This window comes from Mauremys mutica, chromosome 19 (genome assembly GCF_020497125.1).
Source record: "Mauremys mutica isolate MM-2020 ecotype Southern chromosome 19, ASM2049712v1, whole genome shotgun sequence".
NCBI classification, from domain to species: domain Eukaryota; kingdom Metazoa; phylum Chordata; order Testudines; family Geoemydidae; genus Mauremys; species Mauremys mutica.
Window position 1 is genome coordinate 19,121,506 of NC_059090.1, and position 23,676 is coordinate 19,145,181.

General features: G+C 40.3%; 1 protein-coding gene across 4 annotated transcripts in view; it reads left to right on the top strand.

Annotated features, from left to right (window-relative positions):
* SYNRG (synergin gamma) overlaps positions 1–21,064 on the top strand; it is a 63,662-nt gene extending 42,598 nt beyond the window's left edge. For 3 of the 4 annotated variants that reach the window (XM_044993760.1, XM_044993762.1, XM_044993763.1), the window contains 8 exons: positions 4,787–5,386; positions 5,781–5,944; positions 8,197–8,250; positions 9,054–9,150; positions 10,788–10,936; positions 14,739–14,849; positions 15,329–15,364; positions 16,709–21,064. In XM_044993760.1, the coding sequence (XP_044849695.1) occupies positions 4,787–5,386; positions 5,781–5,944; positions 8,197–8,250; positions 9,054–9,150; positions 10,788–10,936; positions 14,739–14,849; positions 15,329–15,364; positions 16,709–16,840 (1,343 nt within the window). In that variant the 3' untranslated portion in view covers positions 16,841–21,064. The remainder of the gene's footprint in view (positions 1–4,786; positions 5,387–5,780; positions 5,945–8,196; positions 8,251–9,053; positions 9,151–10,787; positions 10,937–14,738; positions 14,850–15,328; positions 15,365–16,708) is intronic. The other variant, XM_044993764.1, reaches the window with a different exon arrangement.
* Positions 21,065–23,676: the final 2,612 nt, after the last annotated feature.

The window sequence follows — 23,676 nt, forward strand, 5'->3', positions numbered from 1 at the left end:
ATATATCCTCTCATCACCTCCTGAGTCGACAGTTCCCCTTTTCCTTTAAATATTAGTATAATTGACACTGTTACTATTGAATGGTTTTCTCGTAAACCATTAAACCATTGGCACAGAAAACTCAAGCCTGTAAATTTTCTTCCAGATAGTGTGCAGACATAATTAGATCCATGATGGTTGAAGTAGATTATTGTAGTCAGCCCAGATGAGGGATGTCAGATTTACAGGTATAATAGGAAACAGTTGGATGACTGTATTTCAGCCTCTGACAGTATTCTTGTCTATGCTTCCCTGACAGGTGGTATTCTAATTCTCATCAACAGCAGTGATGTTGGTGAGTCTTACTGTGGCTATTTCCAAGCAGTTGCCAGGCAGGTTGTACAGTTAGAGAACATGATTATGATAGTTTTAAAATGGAAAGTGCTGTAAAGGGGGAAAATAAGTTAAGGATAAATATTGCAAACGTTTTGCTATTGTACTTAAGGCATGGGTTAAACTGTGCTATTAAGATTCTAAGGCTCCTGCAAAAGTCATTGTTTTCAGTGATGAAAATACAAAGAAGCTTTTCCCTGTTCTTGGTTCATTACACATTCTTTTTAATGTGCCAACACAATGTGCAATTCTGATTACATCACTGGCTTCATGGTGCATGAAGTTTGAGTAAATTTGACTCTGATCAAATAAGTATTCTTATGATTGTGTTAGGTTGTTTGTGGAGATTGATCAGAGAGAGGTAGGTGGAAATAATATCAGTCTTTGCTTGTTGTTAATATCATTTTTATAGATGACTAAGGCCTTTATTTTCTGCTCCTGTCTAGATTCTCTGTATGTCCAAATTACATTGAAAGAAACAGTGATGTTAAACGGCAGGAAGACTAGTAAATTAAAGCAGTACCTTTTTTCTCCTGGAAACATACAGTTCAAAATGACTTGGTGGTAAATTATCTAGATACGTTATCTATTAATTTTGTAACCCAGTTAACACAACTGGCAGCGCTTATTCAAGGGAGAACACGAAGGCAGTTACCTTTTAACTGCCGGCACTAGTGATGCATCCATATTGCACTTCAGCTGTTTTCACTATTCTGTTTCATAAAAACACAGGAATCTAGTGGAATAGAACTGGCTAAAATGATCTGGAGCACCTGTATGCTTAAAATAGGTATTTAAATATATACATATGTTTAAAACAGTTAAATATCTGATCTGTGCTGAAGTCTGGTCATATATAATATAACCTAAATGGGAGCCATATGTTCCTGTTTTATTTTAATCTTACAATCTTTCTCCTTTATTCCCTTTTCACACTTGTTTCTTTCAGTAATTTGGGGATCCGTACGTACTGTACTGTACTTGAATTTTAGTCTGACTGCAAGATATACCAATGTATAACATCGGGGGCCTGCTGTGATAATTATATTTAACTATATGGGAATGACTTTCATTCCAATTTTTATATTATCATAAATATAAAAAGCAAAATATATTTTTCATCCTTTCAGAAAGAAGCCAAGAAATTACCAGCATTGCTGTTCAGGGAACACTTCCTTATTACCCTGTAATATATTGCATATACTTTTGGTGGTTAGAATTATGAGAGGAGTAATTAAAGATTGTCTTGCATGATCTATTCATGGCTTGACTTACTTTGACAGGACTCTTTGCAATATGTTTTTCAAAAAGTGCTAATGAAATTTAGCTCAGTATAGGCTGAAATGCCATTCAGGTTGCCAAAAATGCTAATCAGTCTTGAAAAGTTAAATTATGACTTGCTATTCATCTTGTATCCATTATTAAATATTTTCTGAAGTAGAAATTGCCAGACACTGTCATCCTGCCTAGACAGGAAGATTACAGTACCTTGAAAGCAAAGCACATGGAAAATTTTTTTTAATGAATTCAATCTTTGCTCATTCTGTAATATATTTTTAAAGATGTTTCACTCCCTTCTATTGGCTCAAATTCTGCCATTTGCATGAGTTTCTTGAATGAGGAATACAGATATTTCTTGCATAGAAGCTGTATTTGGTGAAGACATTAGAATTAGTTCAGATCCGTAACAGTAAAATGAAGCTTTTATTACCAGGGGTTCTAGCTGCAGTGTTTTTACTGAAGCAAATTTTTTCATTAAATTTATCTCTGGTCTCTAGGAAATAAGCTACTGCAGGAGCAGTTCTTAACATTGTCTAATAAAACATCATTGTGCCAGTAATAAAAATACCCACGTCATGAAGAGTTCCCTTGAGTCCAACACTGAGTGGTTTTCACATGTCAACTGCTTCTCTGTATATTAGTCTGGTGGAAGGCAGCTCAGCTGCCTTTCAGGAAAAAAGAAATGAAACTATTTTTACTCTACACAGCAGATGAGTTAAATGAGAACCTGGGTCAAGCTTTAAACCTGCTGCCTGTTGCAACCATCACAAGGATTGTGACTCCATTTCCCATTGCGGGGGAAGGGGAGGACTTTTGAGTGACAATGCAATACACAAACTACCCAAACCGTATTGATTTTACAAAGGGGTTAAAACAATATTTATGATAACACCTAGTTTGCCTTATGGCATTTAGAATTACACCCGTATTTTTATTTTCATTACTTGGCTTTTTAATAAATTGCTCTGGCTCTGTATTAGGTATAAAATAATTTTACCCAGGGTTTGTTATATTTTCTAAGGGTCCTTTCCTGTAAAATTTTACTCACCTGAGGTGATCCCATTGAAGTCAATGGGACTGCTCAAACGAGTAAGCATTTGTAGAACGGAGCTCTTAAATTCCGATCCTACATCTGAATCTATGCAAGCTAGACCCCGTGCATGTGGATTCAGTTGCAGGATCTGAACCTTTAATTGTTAAAGAATTAAAATCTTCTTGCTGCCTTTGCCAGGGAGATTATAGTGTAAGATTGGTCTACTGGTTAGAGCAAAGGATTGAGAGTTCTGGTTTCTAATCCAAGCCCTCGGTATGGGTTTGAGCCAGGAGTCAGATTGAGGGGAAAAAATACAATGATGTATTCTTTTAAGATCTGCTTCTCCTCCTTGGCCAAAATGAGAGGCCACTCACAGTAGACTCTGCAGATCTTCATAATATGATCATCATGTATTCTTCTACTTATTCTTATGACGATACAGTCAGTCACTCAAATGCTGCAACAGCCCAAACGGCATTTCTTAAGAAAAAATCTAATCTGTGAGACTTTATGCCTCACAGATACAATGCAAAGGAGCTCTTCACTTTGTTTTGGCAGTCATTAAACTTCCCTGCAATTCTTCCAGTTGTTGGACTTCTCGATTAATCATGTATGTGGATCAGGTCAGGTCAGGAAAGCAGCCTGAAGCTCCGTGTATTCTCCCCTTCCAGTAAAATGAATAAATGAAGGCAGCAATGTTTTGTAAAAGTGGGTTTAATCCTCAGGCTAGCGTAGTCAGATAGAATTAAAAGGCCAGCTGGAATGTCAACTTGTTTCCGCACTTTTATTAAACCTGAACTGTTGTTACTGCACGCAAGCCAGTCAGGACCAAAATGTTTATCAGACCAGCCTCTGCTAAAATGATGCTAAGAGAATGTGTGTTTGTGTTTGCTTTATCTTGAGACCATTTTACCCAGGGCACTGAGCAGCCGCTGAGTGTCTAATCCAAAATGACAATTGTTAAAGCCGGAAAACAAACATCAACCATAGCTTTTTTTTTTAAATGCTTTCACAAAAATTATATGGCCCCTGGCTTTTTATGCCTCCCCATATGGAACAATCTCAATCTAAATTTAAAAAAAAAAGTTGAATCAGTAACAGACAGAGCCTGGCAGAAACCAATCACTGCATAGCTTCCTTTGGTGGGCTTAGTGAAGCAAACGGAGTCTATTGCCTCTTTTACACTCATTTATGGCAGCAACAGGACATATTGGCCCATATAACTACTGGGTGAGTATAAATGCTTGATTGAAGATTTGTGTAACGTGGTTGGTTTTCTATCTAGTTGTCTAAATCAGTAACACGTAGCAAAAACAAAGATCTTTGCAGCATTCATATTTTTCCTGAAACTTTTATGCTTAAACAACAATCTGATTCATGCAGCACTTCACTCATTTATAATTCAAAGGAACAGAACTAGTGGTTTTTTACATGCCTACATCATCTTCATAACATACAGTAATATTTGTATTTATTCTTTGGGGCACATTCTGAGCCCTGAGGTGGGAGGAGAAAGTTAGGCTAATAGTCAATTTTGCTAATTTGATAAGATATTTGGGTTGCTAACATTTACATTTTGCCTGCCGTTTCTCTAACGAGCGTACCACGAAAATGAAATGTCAATGTGTACAGTATGTACTGTCTGGAAATGTTAGTTTTACCGAGTATATTGTTTCTTTGTTACTGGTATGTATAATGAAGATGGTGACCTACAGTTTAATATAAAATATAATGTTCAGGAAAACAAGAGCAGTCCGAATAAATCTGTTAATCTTTAAGGTGCCACCGGACTCCTCGTTGTTTTTGTGGGTTCAGATTAACACGGCTACCCCTCTGATACTTAACATTCAGGAAGTCAAGGTTTTACACTTAATATAAGTAGAGTTAATTTATAGCTCTGTATATAGCAATTTTTAAGATTATTTTTTGTGCAAGGTCTAGATTAAACCTCATATTTAGTTGTTACACCAGGTGCAAGCCCAATACATCTATTATGGATCTTGGAGATTTACAGCTAGTGGGTATCATTTATGTACAGAGTAGGGAGTTCTACTTGACCTTGGGAGAGTCTGTAATTGTGCGTTCTTGTTTCTCTCTCAGATATAGATGACTTAAAATGTGCTCCCTTTGGAAACTATAACAGTGGCTCCGCAGTAAGCAGCCTTGCAAGCTATGACTGGTCTGACACAGAAGACATTCATCAGAGCAGGAAGCTCTCTTCCTTTGTCCTTTCTTCAGGAAGTGGAGCCTCTTCAGCTACTTCAGTTCTTCAGAAGAAGGAGACTTTGTTTGGCAGTTCAGAAAACATTACCATGACAACAGTTTCCAAAGTGACAACCTTTTCTACTGAGGATGTTCTACAGGATGTTAAATTTGCAGCCTTCGCAAACTTTAAAGATCCTGGTCCCAGGTCCAGCTGTCAAAGTGATGATGAGATTGAAGGCTTCAGAGAGTTCTCAAGACCTTTGTCAGAAGCGAAGGAGTCAGCAACAGTTGACGCAAGCCCAGAGATTGACTTAGCTACCGATGGTATCTTAGCTGAAATGGCAAAAGAATGCATGGATGACTTCGGAGAATTCCAAAGCGAAAAGCCAAAAATCAGCAAATTTGACTTCTTGATGGCAACTTCGCAAGGCAAGATGAAATCTAGTGAAGAAATGATCAAGAGTGAACTTGCTACCTTTGACCTCTCTGTTCAAGGTGAGCATGTTCAGGGTGGTTCACCGCATATATGCTCCTGTCTGCGTATTGTGCTACTTCCATCAATGGTTAAATGAGAGATTTCTCTTTGGAGCCAGAGCCCAAAGCCCACTGAAATCAATGTGAGTCTTTCCATTGACTTCAGAGGATTTGGATCAAGCCCTTTTACAGTTAACTATTTTTTGTTTTATACATTGCAAGTATTGTAAGCATTGAATGGGCTTGAAGGTTGAACTGTAGTCTCATCACCTTGCCTGGGGAAGCTTGCACTGCTGTTCTATCTGCTAAGTGAACAGAGAACTTCATTCTCCTGGGCTGTCAGTGCAGCACTACGCTAATTTTAAGGGCTTTTCTATTGCTGTAAATAATTAGCTTGTAATATCATTTCTTATAGGGTCTCACAAAAGGAGCTTGAGTCTGGGCGACAGAGAAATAAGCCGTTCCTCTCCTTCACCAGCTTTGGAGCAGCCGTTTAGAGATCGCTCAAATACGTTGAGTGAGAAGCCTGCTTTGCCTGTCATCAGAGACAAATATAAAGATCTAACTGGGGAGGTGGAGGTAAGGAATGGCCTGGAAAGCGAGTAAGGCACGGACCAACGCCATATTAAAAATATCCCAACTTCCAGCTGTTTGAGATTATAATTAGATTTACAGTTTGGGTCATGTTCCTGAAAGGGGTGCTCACTTCCATGCAGGTTTGGGCCCTTGGGCTGTAAGCTGCTTGAGGAGGAGATTTCTTGCTCGCTGTCTATAAAGCTCCATGCCATGTGTATGGTGCTTTAGGAATGATCAATAATACGTTGTTGTTTAAAACGTTCATGCCAGCTACCCAATTTCAGCAATAGGTATAGTCACGGTGGTATATTAGTTATACTTCTGTGGCACATCCCTGCACTTGACTAGATGCACATGTGTAACAAACAGGGCCGGCTCCAGACCCCAGCGTGGCAAGCACGCGCGTGGGGCGGCCCTTTCCCGGGGGGGCGGCAGGCTGGGCCGGCAGACCTGCCGCAGTCATGCCTGCGGGAGGTCCACCGGAGCCCCGGGATGACCGGACCTCCCGCAGGCATGACTGCGGAGGGTCCGCTGGTCCCGCGGCTCGGCTGGACCTCCCGCAGGCATGCCTGCGGCAGCTCAAGCAGAGCCGCCGGACCTGTGAACCATCCGCAGCTGCGGGAGGTTCAGCCGAGCCGCGCGACCAGCGGACCCTCCGCAGTCATGCCCGCGGGAGGTCCGCTGCTCCTGCGGCTCCGGGGCGCCTCCCGCGCATGACTGCTTGGGGCGGCCAAAAAGGTAGAGCCGCCCCTGGTAACAAACAAAGCTGTTCTAAACTGCGAGGAATTGGTAAGATGCATTTAAAGGATAATTAGCCAGATGAACTGTGGTGTATTACGATATTGGGGGTAGGGGATGCTTCAGATAGTTGTTTACTGTGTGAAGCCTAGAAATGCATATGTTTGGAAAGGTGCTTTTATTCCTTTTGTTCCCCAACTTATTTGGACAGCTCCTCTTTTTCTGAGCAGAGTATCAAGACAGCATAGAAATAATCTTCTGTAAAAAGAATGGCTTCACGAGGTCTGCCCGTAAATGCATATTTAGAGCACCACGGTTGGTCCACCTCTTTTTGATGACTCACATCACCTTTGTGACACATTAAGCTTCACTAGGTTGATTTGGGAGGAAAATCAATTTATGTAACTTCTCATACAACACTGCTGTTTAAGATTGAATTTTCACAGTCATAAATATCTTTAATCCAAACATACAATGTCCAGCTTCCTTATTTTTAGGTAGAAACATGATGTGTTTTAGACACATTGCTTGAAATCATTTCAGTCACTGTGATCAAGTGGCCTAAGGCTGTGCCCGGAAACCAGTAATTCCTAAAATGTAATCTCAGCGTTGGCCCTGGGTCCACTGGCTTTGGGAAATTACTTTGACTCTTAGTGAAGTGGGTATTCACCCACGAAAGCTCATGCTCCAATACGTCTGTTAGTCTGTAAGGTGCCACAGGATTCTTTGCTGCTTTTACAGATCCAGACTAACACGGCTACCCCTCTGATACTTGTCCATGCTGTATTTACTTCTTGCACTCACCTGTGTAAAGAATTGGTTGTAAAGTGCTTTGAAAATGTAAAGCCCTCTCTGAAAGTTGGATTCCATTCTTCCACATCTCAGTAACAAATATGCAGCCCTGTGACCTATGCAGCTATGGTATCAAGTATCAGAGGGGTAGCCATGTTAGTCTGGATCTGTAAAAAGCCACAGAGTCCTGTGGCACCTTATGGACTAACAGAAGTTTTGGAGCATAAGCTTTCATGGGTGAATACGAAGTGGGTATTCACCCACGAAAGCTCATGCTCCAATACTTCTGTTAATCCATAAGGTGCCACAGGACTCTTTGTTGCTTTTCGCAGCTATGGTAGGCACTTGCAATTGGAGCTTTCACCAATTCTGATTTCTTCTTTCATTACTTTCAATTTGTCTTATAGCTCCCGTGGATCAAATGTTGCAGTTAAGATACAAAGAGAATATTTACTTTCTATTGGTTGTCCTGCTTGCATGGAAAAAGATGCAAAATATTTTTTTCCCAAATCCATCCTTCATAACCTTATGTGACAGTCTGCTGTTTTGTATGAACACCGGGCCAAAATGAGAAATTAATACAGGAAAATCACATTTAGGGTTGGTCTGCAAATAGATGACATACAAGGAGAGAGAGAATCTTTTCTATGCCCATTCAGCTGAAGTATAATAAACTATAAAGAGTTTAGGAACAGAATTCAGACTCTCCTTTTCTTTTCAAATAGGAAAGCGAGAGGTATGCGTATGAGTGGCAGAGATGTTTGGGAAGTGCCCTACAAGTAAGTGTGTAACCTCTACCAAAATTACCTCCTCTTTTCCGAGCATACCGCCTGATATACTATTTCAGACTCTGAGCATCTGGACAGGCTATGCAGGGCTTGCATGAATTGTCATTTAAAAATTAATGTGGCAATAGAAAACAAGTAACTTATATAAACACATACTTAATCTAACCAGATATGTCACCTTCTCAAATAAAGCTAGTATCTTGCTCTTTGTTCCTTACAGTTAATTTAGCTGTTGCCTAAATTTTCAAGTGACTAGTTAATTTGGGTGCTTCAGTTTTTGGCAGCCCAACTTGAGACATAGAATCATAGAAGACATCTTTATAGGGGCCTGATTTTCAGAGGGCGGAGACTCAGCACTTTCAGAAAAGCAGGCCCCTTTAAGATGTCTCAGGTTGGGCACCCAAGATCACTAGTCGCTTTTGGTAACGTGGGCCCTTATGTTTGCAGCTACAATAGTTCTCCTCCTTGAAGTGTTTTGTTGGATTAAATGGATAGTAAACGTTGCCAAACATTGTTTTTAAACAAAATTCCTGAACACATGCTTAATTTCCATCAGCAAAAAGGATAGTTAAATGAGGATGAGTTGAATTCTAAACATGGCCACTCTTCTACCCTGATCTGTGTATAGTTATAAGCAAGAACAAATTAAACCCATGTGATGGACTATACCAACTCTCCTGCTAATTGCATTGATCTCTCTTTAGTACTGCAGTTTCTCTTTTTTTGAAATTTTGTTTGTAAAAGTTACTTTAAGGTAAATAAACTGGTGGTGTTACCATCATCCTTTCTGCTAGGTCATTAAGAAGGCAAATGATACCCTAAATGGAATCAGTAGTTCATCTGTTTGCACTGAAGTAATCCAGTCGGCACAAGGCATGGAATATTTATTAGGTATGTTTCATTTTATTATGTCTCTTACATTAAGTGTTCCCCCATTTAAAATAAGAGGATGTTATTAGTTGTTTCCAAGTGGTGTCTTTAGCTTAATGAATTTCCAAACTGGAATGATGAGTGACTCTTTAGCCAAATGAATACAGTAACCCCTCGCTTAACATTGTAGTTATGTTCGTGAAAAATGTGACTTTAAGCGAAATGATGTTAAGCGAATCCAATTTCCCCATAAGAATTAATATAAATAGGAGGAAGTTAGGTTCCAGGGAAACTTTTTTTTCACCAGACAAAAGACTGTGTGTATATGTGTGTGTGTGTACACACAGTATAAGTTTTAAACGAACAATTTAATACTGTACACAGCAATGATGATTGTGAAGCTTGGTTGAGGTGGAGGAGACTGTAAGAGGGTGGAATATTTCCCAGGGAATGCCTTACTGCTAAATTTCAGAGGGGTAGCGGCAGGGCTTTGGAGCTGTGCTCCAGCTCCGCTCCAGCTCCAGGCAAAAACCTGCAGCTCCACTGCTCCGGAGCTGCTCCACACTCCGCTCCAAAGCCCTGGGTAGCTGTGTTAGTCTGTTTTAACCAAAACAACCTTAAAGACTAACAAATTTATTAGAGTATAAGCTTTTGTGCGCTAAAACCCACTTCTTCAGATGTATGGAGAAGTGAGTCATAGCCCACGAAAACTTATGCTCTGATAAATTTGTTAGTCTTGAAGGTGCCACAAGACTCCTCGTTTTTACTGCTAAATGATGAAGTAGCACTCGGCTGAGCCATCATGGGTTAACACATTGTTGTTAATATAGCCTCACACTCTACAAGGCAGCACAAATAGAGGGAGGGGAGACAGCATGGCAGACAGACACACACCCTGTGTGTATGAGAGAGAGAGAGATGCACATTTCCCCTTTAAGTACACTGACACCACTCTAAGTACATGGCCTTTTTAAGTAGATCAGCAAGTTGAGACAGCCCCTGCTGCCAGCAAGCTCCCTCTGTCCTGAGCCCTGTTGTGTTCCCTTCCTGCCCCCGCAGCTCTATGGAAATCGGGTAAGCAGCGGGCAGGAGTGGGGGGGACATCCTGACATTAGCCCCTCTCCTCTCCACCACCCCCACCCACACCAAAGGAGGAGGCTCTGAGGAGCAGCACCAAGGCAGAGGGCAGGAGCAGCACATGGCAGTGGGGGGAGGGACAGCTGAACTGCCCAGCAATTGATAGCCTGCTGGGTGGCTACCATGCAGGGAACTTAGGGGAGCGCACAGGGAACTTAGGGGAGCAGGGGGCTGATAGGGAGGCTGCCGGTTCACCCTGGTTCCAAGCCCCCACCAGCTAGTTTCAATGGGTTGCTCTTTCTGCAAGTCATGGACAAAGCAGGCGGCTGCCAAACAGCGTTATAAGGGAGCGTTGTGCAACTTTAAATGAGGATGTTCTCTAATTGATCGGCAGCATAACAACGAAACGACGTTAACCAGGACAACTTTAAGTGAAACAGATTAAGGTGGTCACAGATGTTTCTCAAAATGTGTGCAATGTCTATTAGGTGCTCTTTCTGAGTCTCAGTTTTGGAAATCTCTAGTGTGCTCTGCTTGGGAATTAGCAACTTGCCTATAATTCACCACTCTAATTTTGACAGGGGTTGTTGAGGTCTATAGAGTAACAAAACGAGTTGAACTGGGTATCAAGGCCACCGCAGTGTGTAGTGAGAAACTCCAACAGCTGCTAAAGGACATCGATAAAGTATGGAACAACCTAATAAGCTTCATGTCACTTGCAGCTTTAACGGTAAGGCCATAATTAAGCTGCCTCTTTGTTACAGGAACCCTCCCGTTTAAGTACATGGATGGAGCATTATGTACCTTGAGGAGTCACTTAAACTCCCTGTTCCTTATTTTCTCCATTTGTAAAATGAGGGTAACGAATCGGTTTGAGCTCTTCAGGTGAAAAATACTGTGTGCGCACAAGGTGTTGGGATTGCCTCATTTCCTAATGATTTTGACGATATATCCCCTCATAAACATGAATCTTGAAAGGGAAAATAAGTGCCTTCATGACTCTCCAGGAGTGAGCTTCCCTAGTTCTAGTGCTCCGCAGGAGACTGACTAGACTGCAAGATCTTCCAAGTAAGGACTGTGTGTCTTGCTCTGGTTTTGGGAAGTGCCTAGCCCATTTTGGCCACTGCTGCAGACTAAATAATAATGCTTGTTTTGAGCTCTTTCCCTCCTCTGGCTGGAACGGCCACAGCCAGATACAACTCGTGAGCTCTGGGTTGGAAGAGGAGGTGCTTCTCTTCTCTTCTCTCGCAGCTTCCTGGGTAGCCAGTTGGGAGAGCGCTGTCGATACCATGGTAGAATGGTTCTATGTCATTTTTAGATGGCTGATGATTGAGAAGAAGGGGCGTCCACGCTGGCAGGGAATTTAGAGGTAATGGGATGAAGAAAGAGCTACTTGGTGCTCAGGGTGAAGGAGAATCCTTTTGTGATGGGGGAGGCAGGAAGAGAAAGGAAAATTTAAAAATAGAAGGCAAGAAAATTCTAACCTTCCATTAAGCTTTTTCCATTTTTAACCATCATCTTTGGTTGCAATTAAATAACATTGGTGTAGAATAGAGAGATGGGTACGGGTATATAGTGGATTTTTTTGGCAGGCACTTAACCACAATAATAGCTCAGCACATTTTGGGGGAATCATTAATTTGGGGGACATTGACATGATCCACTGGAATGGTTGTTTTGAACTCAGTGCATAGTGAAGGAGCTTTTAATCCTTAGATTAAGACCAGTGGAACATGTCCAGCATTAATAAATGCATCATTTCCACAATACTCTCTTGTATCACTGAATACTTAATTCACAGATCCCTGCATGCAGAGTAATCATGCATATTAAAAATCCTACTGTCGCTTTTACTGAGAAGTAGTTGCAAGGTGAGATCTAGTATGTTGACTTTTCACTTGAAATAAACTTTTGACAGTCCCTGAAAAATGGAGACTACAAATAATGGGCATCTCCTCTCTCCCACCTCATGAGTACCACATATTGGTGGCAAAAAGATCTTAATAAAACCTTGTCAGATTCTGACTGGCTTTATCTAATGCAACAATTGATAACATCAAAATATTGTTGCTCAGTTTTAGGAAAGGTTGAGATATTGGTGGACACCTAGGTACTACGGTGATGAGCATTCTCCTCTCAAGGTAGATAGCTGTCATCAAAAATGCTGTTTCGAATGTAAAAGATTTCTTAACATTCATGCAGGATTCTTTCATATTTAAATTGGGTGTATTAAGTATTAATATATTAGTAAGTACTTCAGAGTATTCGTAATTAGTGGCCAGATTGTGATTCCCTTCTCTCATACTGTAGAACCTTATTCCACTAGTAGTCCTATTGACGTCAGTGGGATTACTCATGGAGTAAGCTACTCTTCAGTGTGAGTGAGAATGTCACAGTCTGGCCTTAATACAGTATACAACTAGTAATTGTTTGGTAGGTAAGTCTTTTTCCCAAAGATGTATAGAACTGTGTCACTGCCTTGCTATCTGGTCATGATGTAAAAAGAAACCATCACTCCTAAACTGTTGCGAATCTTTGGCTGGTGTGGTGCATCCCTGTGCACATGATCCTGTCGACAGCTTTCATGTTTCTGTACTCAGTTTTGCCACAACTTTGCCCTCATGTAGCACGTGTGGGGAAAACTCTTGCCTCTGGTGGGCAAGGAAAAACGTGTTTACTAGGTTTGCTAAATGGTTTCGCTCAGGGAGGATCTTACTGCAAAGAGAGGCAGTTTACATCAGAAAATTCTACCACTGAAGCCAGGACCTAAAGAAACTCTGGTCAATGAGGCTTAGGCAATTGTGTGGTTTTTCTGTTGGAGTTGAGGGAAGGCTAGAATAAATTATTCACATTTTTCTCTCTCCTTACTTCCATCCTTCCCTCCCTGACCCACCAACCTCACTCCCTAGTGACAATTGTGAAATTTCATCCTGAGTTACAATCAAGGGTGTTTTTTTTTTGTTTTAAACATCTGACTTCAGTATACAATTCCCAACTCATATATTGGTCCTTAACCAGTCGTTTACTAGCATAGCCAAATACAGTTAATTCCCCAAAACACAGGTTTCTTGCTATTTGATAAGGACTAGTTTCAAACATGCTAGTAGAGTTTTTGACGTGGGAGGATCAGAGTATTGCAGCACATCTCCACATTTCCACTCATATTTTTTAAGTTTTAAACCAATAGCAAATGTTTGGCTTTGGTTTTGTTTTAAAAAGCAGATAATGAGTCTGCTTGGTACCTAATGTATAGCACATACCTTCCTGTAAAATTACAATCATGGATTCCAAATGGAGCAGAAGTGCCAATTAAGTACGTCTGAGTCCTCTAGCTCACAGGCATGTGCTTGAAAAGGTTAATTTTATCATTTAAAGGATTAATTTTGTTACAAGGTAATTTTATGCACAGCCTTATGGTTTTTCATTGCAAATTACTATATGACCTTCTTATTTGCTTCACTCATGCATTTGATAAACAAATATTAGAGTGCCTTTATTCATTTGATTGATCTACTCAAAGATTCAAGGTTTTTTTCAGGATTCCAATTATTTCTTAAATTGTTCAGCTATGGGATCATGATTAGAATACCTATACTATGGATTGCAAGTACACATCTGTTTTATGATCACCCAGAATTTTTAAAAGCCTCTTGCATTTGTATTTCTATGCATTGCTTTTGGTTGTTTAAATATTACATGTTCCAGCGATCCTTCAAACGAGTGTCAGTGTTTATACACCACCCAAATGCAAAATTGCATTGACCATTTCTCTTGTTGCCTAACAGTAAAACCGTGCATCAGGAAAGCTATAATACATACTGAGATCTCTTTTCTGTTTAAACACACAGTTGTCCTCACACTCCTCTCCATAACACAAACTAATATACAAAATAAAACAATTAGCCCTCTTAATTGTCGCCTGGTTTGGCCAGCCATTAATATTCAGCTGTGCACTGATATGTCCCCATTCCAGATACAGGAAAATCCTTGACTATTAACTGCCCTGCTATGGGTTAGACATTAGTGCAAAATTGTGAGTGATTAACCTTGATCTGATTAACCCTAGTTGCCAATCTAGAAACTGCACTAGCCTCAATGGTAATTTATCCTGTGGCATCTTTATAACAGAAAATAATGTGTTGCCTGCCTGTGTATATCTCAGCCCTCTCCTTGGTATGCAAAAATTGTATAGCAGCGGCCACTTGTGCTCTGGTTTCAGAAGCGTGGTCCCTTTTGAAGTGGAAACAGAACTCAAATATTCTCTCCTCTGTTATCTAATCCTTTTTCAAGTGCTTGAATGTGGTAAATTAATGTCCACGGAGATTACATAGTACGTTTGAAAATATGCTAATGGCTTTGATTAAAGTGGGCATCAATTTATGGGCATGTGTAGTATGTTATCTTTGCCCTGTGACTTCGTTTGGCTTCATGCCCCTCCACAGCAGCCGCACCAGTAATTTGTCGTCATGTGTGTGAATTTTTTTTCCAGTCACTGAAATTGCCTAAACCCAACTGTCTCGTTATTTCTGTAGCCAGATGAAAACTCATTGGATTTCTCTTCTTGTATGCTGCGTCCTGGGATTAAAAATGCCCAAGACCTCGCCTGTGGGGTGTGCCTCTTGAATGTGGATTCTAGAAGTAAAGTAAGTGCCAAACCCATTTTGCATTTACTACTTTAACTCTCCATCTGTGCCTAGTCTATGCTAACAAACGTCCTGGCTGTAATTTACCACCAATGGTAGGAAAGGTGGAATCTGTACTGTAGGCAGGGCTCAAACGTTGTTACTACCACATCATCTGGAAGATTAACCCCACTACCATCACCAGTGCCCAACAGGCATGGGAGAGATGTAACTGGTGGCAGCTGTGTATAAAGGCTGAGGCGTTAAATCCATTTATAAAGGGCAGCATGGGGAACAGACTTGGAAGCTGAGATTATTTTAAAAAAAAGCTTGTAATGAATTTTCCTTATAAAATGTACCTGTGCCTGTGAAGCCAGGAGGGGGTCATTGCCTTCAATGTGGGGAGGAGGGACCCCAGAATAGAGAGACAGTGATTAATAGCCGACCAATTCATATACATCGGGAGTTTTGTTGATCTTTTGGTTTCAACATTATTTCAGAAAGAAGAGAAACCTGTGGAAGAGCATCCTAGAAAAGTACGAATGAGTAAAATGATACTCTTTTTATAGATTCATCCTCTTAATTATGAGCATGGAAGGCAAGACTTGTGACCAGCCTTCCGCTGTCATTCTCAATTGTACCAATCATGAATCCTTTTCTTATAGTCATTTCTGTGACTGTAACATCCAATTTGATCAACTAACACATGCTCGAATCCTCCCCCTTGTCTTGTCTGCATGCCAGTATATTGTGAATAACTTCCTGTTTTTTGTACAACTTTTGTGGTATGGTAGATAATTCACTGTGATGAGTTTCTGAACAGCTACAGCTTCCTGGTTTCTTGTTGTGGAAGGAGAACTGTAGCTTTCGTGTGAGATAATCTTTGACCTTTTGTTGTCTTACAAAGTGATGCTCCAGCTATTGCTTTGGGGTAACACAAAGGCTATCGTGGGTTTAGAAATCCAGAGTAAAAATGTTTTTGGTTTGGTTTTTTTTGGTCAAACAAATATTTTTTCAGCAGTATTCCAGAAGGTAACTCTGAGCTCTTCAAGAGAGCCTTGCACTAGGGAATTACAATGAAAAGCTGCTAGCTGTTCTGTTGTTGAATGGGAAAAAAAATGTAATCTTTTCCCCAAAAGAGCTTATGTAAAATAAGCCCTATAACTGCTTTTTTTGTTGTTGTTTACTCAGACATCTAAGCACTATCTCCTACTAGCAACAACTACATCAAACCCCATCTGATATTCTTCATCTTCTTTATAGATTTTTCACTCTTTATTGAAAAAGTTTTTCTTATAAAGTAGTTGCTCCTAACAGAAGACACTGGACCAAACTGTACCTGGACCTGCAGTAAGCAGGCGCAACTTTGCGATCAGAGGAATTGCAACCCCTTAAATCACGGAGCAATTTGGCCCAGTGAATGAAATAATTTGAAATGCTTAGTTATGGGCTGTGCTAAGAAGTTATCTCTGAGGTACAGTACAATGTACCGTTTCCCACATTTAGAAGATAATTAGTGAAAGATGCATGCAGCAAGTTGGATTAGCTCCCAGGTTTGAGGTCAAATGTAATACTAATCAAACCATTCAGTACATGTCCACTACTAAAACCTGGTGTCGTGACTGAAGCTTACAGCTTTAGCCATTGCAGCTGGGGATGCGGTCTGTCTTCAGAAATTCTTGCAGAATAAAATGAAATTTTGCTTGCCATTTGGTCCAGTTCTGCAGTTGAGGATGGTGTCTATAGAGTGACGGGGTGAGGTCTGATGGTACTGTGCCTTCTTAGTGTAAACACATCCGCAGATGTCTGATCTCCTCTTTAGCTCTGACATCACTGAGCAGATGGGACTGTCACACTTGTTTCAATTTTTGTTATTCTAGGCGTTTAATTCAGAAACGGATCATTTCAAACTGGCTTATGGAGGGCACCAGTACCATGCAAGCTGTGCAAACTTCTGGATCAACTGTGTGGAGCCGAAACCTCCAGGCCTCATTTTGCCAGACCTGCTTTGAAAGGACTTACGCTGAAGGAGGGATCACATCAGTCAATGACAAGACATGGTCTTGATGGTGGTGATGTAGGGGAATAAACACTGAAGGCTTTTTTGGGCAGCAGTTAGAGTAGTGAAATGTTCATTTCTGCATTTCTTCTGTACTGCAATGGGTCAAAACCACTCTCTCATACGAGTTCCCCATGAAGAATTTCACTGGAAGGTTCAAGCCATCATTGAGGTTTTCAGAAATAATCAGAGAATGTTGCACTGTGGCATTTCAATCTCTCTCTCAAGCTGAAATTGGTTAGCACTTTTTGAGATGTAGCAACTCACTGTGGTAATCAAGTTAAATTGATGCATGAGGTGGAATAGGTCTTACCGTTTCAAGAAAGAGATGAAATACTAGGCTGTGTGTGTTTAATCTGAAACGGCCCCTTAACCAAATGTGTGAAATGTGTATTTGCTAACTATTCTTTCCTCTAATTTTAATATATGAACCCAGAGTGGTGTTTTCTTAGATATTTGCTCCTACAGTATTACAATGCACAAGAAGTGACAGTAATGTTCAAGGAGAAGTAAGTTATTGACCTAGAAGGAAATGGATTGTTAGGTTGCAATGAGCCATTGTTTATTTATAGAATTATTGTTCTGTATTACAGAATACATTTTATTCATACATTTAGTGGGTTAGTATTGGGAGAAGAAACTGGGATAAAAATCATTGTATCTAAATTTTTCGTACCATATCTTTCAGGGGCGGCTCCAGGCCCTAACACGCCAAGCGCGTGCTTGGGGCGGCAAGCCGCGGGGGGCGCTCTGCCGGCGCCGCCGGGACCAGCGGACCCTCTGCAGGCAAACCGCCAGAGGCAGCCTGCCTGCCGTGCTTGGGGCGGCAAAATCCCTAGAGCCGCCCCTGTATCTTTAGGCTTCAGTACAGGCAGCTGGATTTTAAAACTTGCAGTCTCTACTTGGATGTAAATACTAGACAGACCTTTTTTCCCCTCTACTGGACTTGTCCTTCAACTGCAGACTTAAGGGGATATACTTTCAAAATGATGTATTATGCATTTAGCCCTCTGCGCTTTATTTTGTAATCATATAACTAAGTTGCTGCACATCGTGTTTAAAATCATACTAATATCACTAATATCAAATGCCCACTCCTGTATATTTCACTACACATTTGTGGTGTGTAAAAATGAGTTTCTTGATGGGACTCCTATGCGTATCTCATGCAATTTAATGTTGTCCATCAAGGCTCGCTCTTTTCCCAGACTCCCAGAACTGATGGCACTGGTTGCCTTTGAGTTCATAGTTCAGACAGATATTAGCTTTTTCACGCTGGAATTCGAGATTTTCCAACAGACTGCACAAATGCGAAATACATGGGTGCTTTTGGCCAGTGCTGCTGTCTGGACAGTAAGTGATTAATGTATCAGGCTATCAGATGATGTTACTCAAAAATCTAGATGTATAAGATTCTTTCTTTAGATACAACATCCAGATGACAGTGCAGAATACAAAAATAAAATAAGTTTACTGTGAAGACAACTTCCCAGTTCAGAAAGAACATAACAGTGCTTGAACTTCTGAATTACTCATTGCTTTACAGAATTTTTAATCCAATGGAAATGTGCTTTTGTTTCAAAAGGGCCTTACCACTATATGGCCTCTTAGTTTTGACTCTGTGAGGTAAGCAAGAGTTGCTGTTTGTTTCCTCAGTATAACTGATGATTTCATCGTTCATTGATTTATTGTAGTTTCTCAAACAGACCTTGAGAGAAGCTTCCTTCTTTCCAAGATGTCAACAGCTGTCAAAGCAAGCCTTGTCTCTGTTCTAAGTAAATAGCTAATATTGACCTGTGGTTTTGATTTTCTGTGAACAAAATTGCATAGGGGATAAAAATGATGGTTTGTATAAAAGGTTAGTTCTATTCACAGATTAATATACACCAAATGAAAGAGATCTTGGCTAATAAGAATGCTAGGTGAATGACCCTTATTTACATGAATTAAATTTAAAATAGATCTTCCTAGTCTCAGAAACCTGCTTATTGATCTAATAAGTAACATACTGTGCCTCCTGGTATCAGATCCAAGCTAATCAAGTGGCAGCTTTTCAATAACAATCAGCACCCACCTTCTGCTGTGCAAAGTTTATCGAAGCAAGCTGATTTCTGATTGGCTGGCCACTATTTTACTTACTAGTTGTGTTTTATAAGTGCAATAGACCTCAGAACAGCTCATTGTGACAAGATAATTGTCTCCCTCGTCAAATATTTCATGCTTAACCTTGACAATACGCTTTTTGCCATGCCATGTGCTGCTGTACACTTCTCATCATGCCTGGTGCTTACTATTGCAAGTAGTCCCACTGACTAGTATAGGACTTACAGTAATAAGTTAGCAGGATCAGACCCTTAGGCCCCGATTAGCGAAGGACTTAAGCAAACGTCTAACAGTAAACACACGATTTGTACCGCTGAAAGCAGTGGCACTGTTTGCATGCTTAAGTACTCTGCTGAATCAAGGTAATAGCTTTTATAAATGCTGTACTGGGACAAGGGAAGCTTTTTATTAGCGTGGGCTTCCTCCGCGGCTCTTCTTTTTTCAGTTTTAAGAGCATGGCCCAAGCTAAAGTAGCTACAGTGTGGAAACTCTACAGCAAACTTGTATTCCAAATACAATACTGGTCATTGCACTGTGGCAAAAGTCGCTTCTAATTATGTTCTTTTTTAATGTACCCGCTTGTTAAGCAAACATGTTCTCTGTTAGAAGTATCCAGCATGTCTTTGGCACATAAATAGGGGGAAACGGCATTTATGAGTATAATTACAGTAGAGCTTATTGGAGTATGGCAGTACTAGTCCCCTGCTCTATACAGAATGGGAACGCGGCAGGCAGTGTTACAGTGATCATGTCAAGCACAAGGCATTTTTCTAAACACCTTCAAAGGGTTCTCATGACGTGAATGTTTTACATTTAGATACCACTGATAAGGGCATTGCACAAGAAGGATCATTCCACTTACATATCCTAGTCATTAAAATGACTCAGTGTTGCATTCAGCTTCTGAGCTATTATACTGTTAGCCAAGGGCCCAGTGTCCTTGGAAACTGTATCCAAGGTTACAGTATTTTCTACACTGGATTGTGTCGGACCACTTTCCCTCGCTTTAATTGAGCGTAGGTTAACACACACACTGAGACTTTTTGTCTTGGCCTATGGTGTTTTAGAACGGTAAATGAATTTCTCTTTGGATGTCGTCTGTTTCATTATCAAAATTTGTGAAGATGAATATTTTTAATGTACATATTCTCTGGATTTGCCTTGGGATTGCCTAAGGAAAATTATTTTTATTTGTGTTTTTTGTTTGTATCTTGATTTTTAACAGGTTATTTTCTTGGTTAATTTAATTTTTTTTTGCTGTCTCATACTCCATAGGTTCCTAATGGTGCAGTTTGTCTAAACTTCTCAGTTGAAATATACTAAAGTAATCTTTCCTTCCAGTACTTATAGTTTGATTTGTCCCTAATGCCTGTATCAAGATCTCTTGATAAATTGGTTGTCATGTGACTTTTTAATTACCCCAGCAATCTTTCCGACCTCTCTTTGTTATAAAGTTTTTTTAATTTGTTACATGTGAATTATTACATTCTGCACTTGAACATTCCAGTGAATTTTCAGCCCCAGCAGCAGTTTGTTTTTACTTAAGTTTATTTTGAACTAAATTGAGTAGCACTTTCTTGGAAAACCATGTAAAATGTGAAATTACGATGAAGTACAGCCTTAGAAAAGGAAGCTTGTGAAAACCCAAGTAATATACTCTTTCCTAATTAGTTACATGTTAAATTAATGAGGCCTGGAACAAAAAGGATGCCTTTTCAATAAAAGCTGCTATTGTACAACTACTTTTTTCTTAAATATCTTTTGCTCTCTGGGCCTTTATTTAATTCTGATTCTCAATGTTAAAATATAAATGTAATAGTTGTTTCTTCCTGCATTTGGGTGAATATACATTTCTCTTGTGTAGATGGCTTTGTGATTAGTATAGCAGTGGATCCTCTTGTTTTAATTTGTGATGTGCTGGAGTAGTTGCTGGTATTTTAAACCTGGTAAGAATAATTTTTATTATTTTACCTTTTAATATATGATTTACTTCACATATTCTTGCAACGGTTTATAAATACTTTGTTGAATCTCAATGAAATGTTGATCTCAATAAAGAACTCTTTATTTATGACAAATCTGTACGGTGACTTGTTGCAGGATGCAGCCAGTAGAGTGTTGCGGTGTGTTACTGATTCACATTGACATCTCACCTTTCATACTCTGAGAGAGAGTCTGGTTATGTGTTTAGGTGGGTTCTGATGGGAGTTTTCCACTCAAACATAGCAATGAGATGGAATCTTTCCTGCTATGATGGGGGATTTGAGAAGCTTCCCGCCAGCAAAACATACTTGGGAACTTCATTGATCTTTATTTTAAGTGTTGTGCAGATACTACGTTTTGCACCAAGTTGTCTGTAGTTCTTGTTTAAATACAGGTGAAACAAACACTTTGATAGCTGACACGTTGAGTTTGGTGGTAGCATTAATAAGTACCCGTGTCTGGCTCTGACTCGGCAAAGCACATATATAGTTAAACCTTATAAGTGCTTTCCCAGGTCAGTGGATAACTGCACCCCACAGACCTACACTAGACTGGAGTGAATATTCTTTTTTGTCTAGTGGTCAAAGATGCCATTAGTTCTAAGCTATATCCACAATACCCAAAGCACGGTTACCGATAAGTCACTTGTACCCATAGGTCCTATGATAAAAATGCAGCCTGGAAGAAAAATGATTGTGCTGTCATAAGATCTCAAGGCTGCTTAGTCTATAAGCCTTGACATTGATTTGATAGTACAAAATTAGGAACAACTCAATGAATTTTAACATGAATAAGTTTATGCTGTGCCTTCTAGCATAACAACTGGTGCAGGCCTGCTGATTATGCGGCAAAAATAACTTGATGGGGAGAAAAACCAGAATTGCTTGAACTGCATAATGTTTTGGCTTTGACTCTCTTCTACGCTGAATTATTGGAAAATTAATATCAAGTCTCTGGGTAGGAACGAGACCAGCCTCATAATAAAGCAGTCCTGTATTTGCACACTGTACTCCATGGTTAACAAATGTTTGAGATGCCTCACCTAGCAACCTGGAAAGTGTGAGCTCTTGAAAATGGGCTGCAGTGGGCGTAGAGAGCTATTTAACGATATAGAGATGAGACCTTCCTGTTAGCAATAGAGTTCTCTGTACGGAAGAACAAGCTTTTCAACAAATCCACCAGAGAGATGTTTCAAGATATTTCAGATTCATCAACTGGTGGCAATACTGGAGTTAGGAAATCTACAGCTCTACCTTTAACTGTGCTTGTAGTTTATAGATGGCTGTTTTGAGGATTCTTGGTCCCTGGTCTAATTAGTACTTTCTTGTGTTGGGAAGGGTTTTTGTGTTAATCTTGTGGTAGAAGCACAGGACAGGGAGCTGGAGGATTTGGGTTCTGGTCCTCGATCTGCCACAGTCATTTTGTGCGTCCTTGGCCAAATCACTTAGCATCTCTCTGGGTGAAATCCTGACTTCATTGAAGTTGATAGCAAAACTCCCACTGACTTCATAGAATCATAGATTATTAGGGTTGGAAGGGACCTCAGGAGATCATCTAGTCCAATCCCCTGCTCAAAGCAGGACCAATCCCCAAATGGCCGCCTCAAGGACTGAACTCTCAACCCTGGCTGTAGGGCAAGGATTTTGTGCCCTGTGCTTTAGTTAACTCATCTGCAAGGCACCTCGATTTAAGAAAGATGTGGACAAACTGGAGTGAGGCCAGAGGAGAGCAACAAAAAATTGTAAAAAGTTGATAAAACCTGTCCTATCAGGAAAGGGTAAAAAAAACTGGGCGTGTTTATGTCTTGATAAAAGAAACGGTTGGGGTGGGGAGACCTGACGAGTCTTCAAATATGTTAAGGGCTGTTTTAAAGAGGACAGTGATCAATTCTTCTCCACGTCCACTGAAAGTAGGACAAGAAGAAATTGGCTTTACCCGCAGCAAGTGGGAATTTAGGTTAGATATTAGGAACTGTAGGAGTATTTAAGCTCTGTAGCAGGCTTCCAAAGGATGTTGTAAAATCCCGGTCATTGGAGGTTTTTAAGAACGGGTTAGACAAATACCTCTCAGGGATGGTGTAGGTGTACTTGGTCCTACCTCAGCACAGGGGGTGAACCAGATGACCTCTTGTGGTCCTTAGCAGCCCTCCATGTCTATGATTCTAAAAAGGGGAAAGAAACTTCCCTCCTGCACTCAGCAGTTAATAGAGAGAAATGTAAAGAAGGGTTTGCAGTGGAATTGGGTGTACACATGTAAGGAAAAATAACCATTTAAATATGTGCTCTTGAAAGCGTTAAGGTATTTTATAACAACTTCGTTTTAACAGTGGTCTCATTACGCCCAAAACCTTGGGTACATATGTGTTGAGCCCACAGCTGATGTGGTTTCTGTGGATGCTTCTCCTTTCTGTGCCTCAAGAGGTAAGCAGAGTTCTCCCTTTTTATATCTCCTTGCACCATTATCCCACCAAATGCAGTAAGTGGCCTTGGAGCCGAATTCACTGGCCGCTGACTTCAATGGGAGTCATTCCATTGACTTCATTGGGCACTGAATCTGACCCTAGAAGCTAATGTCACATTTTCTTTTCCCAGTAGGAACGTGGTACTTGCCCACTGTGGTGAAATTCAGATCTTCACAGTTCATTTGAAAACTTCTTTCCAGTACTGAGTTAATCAAAGTGTATCTCTTGGATTCAGGCCAACC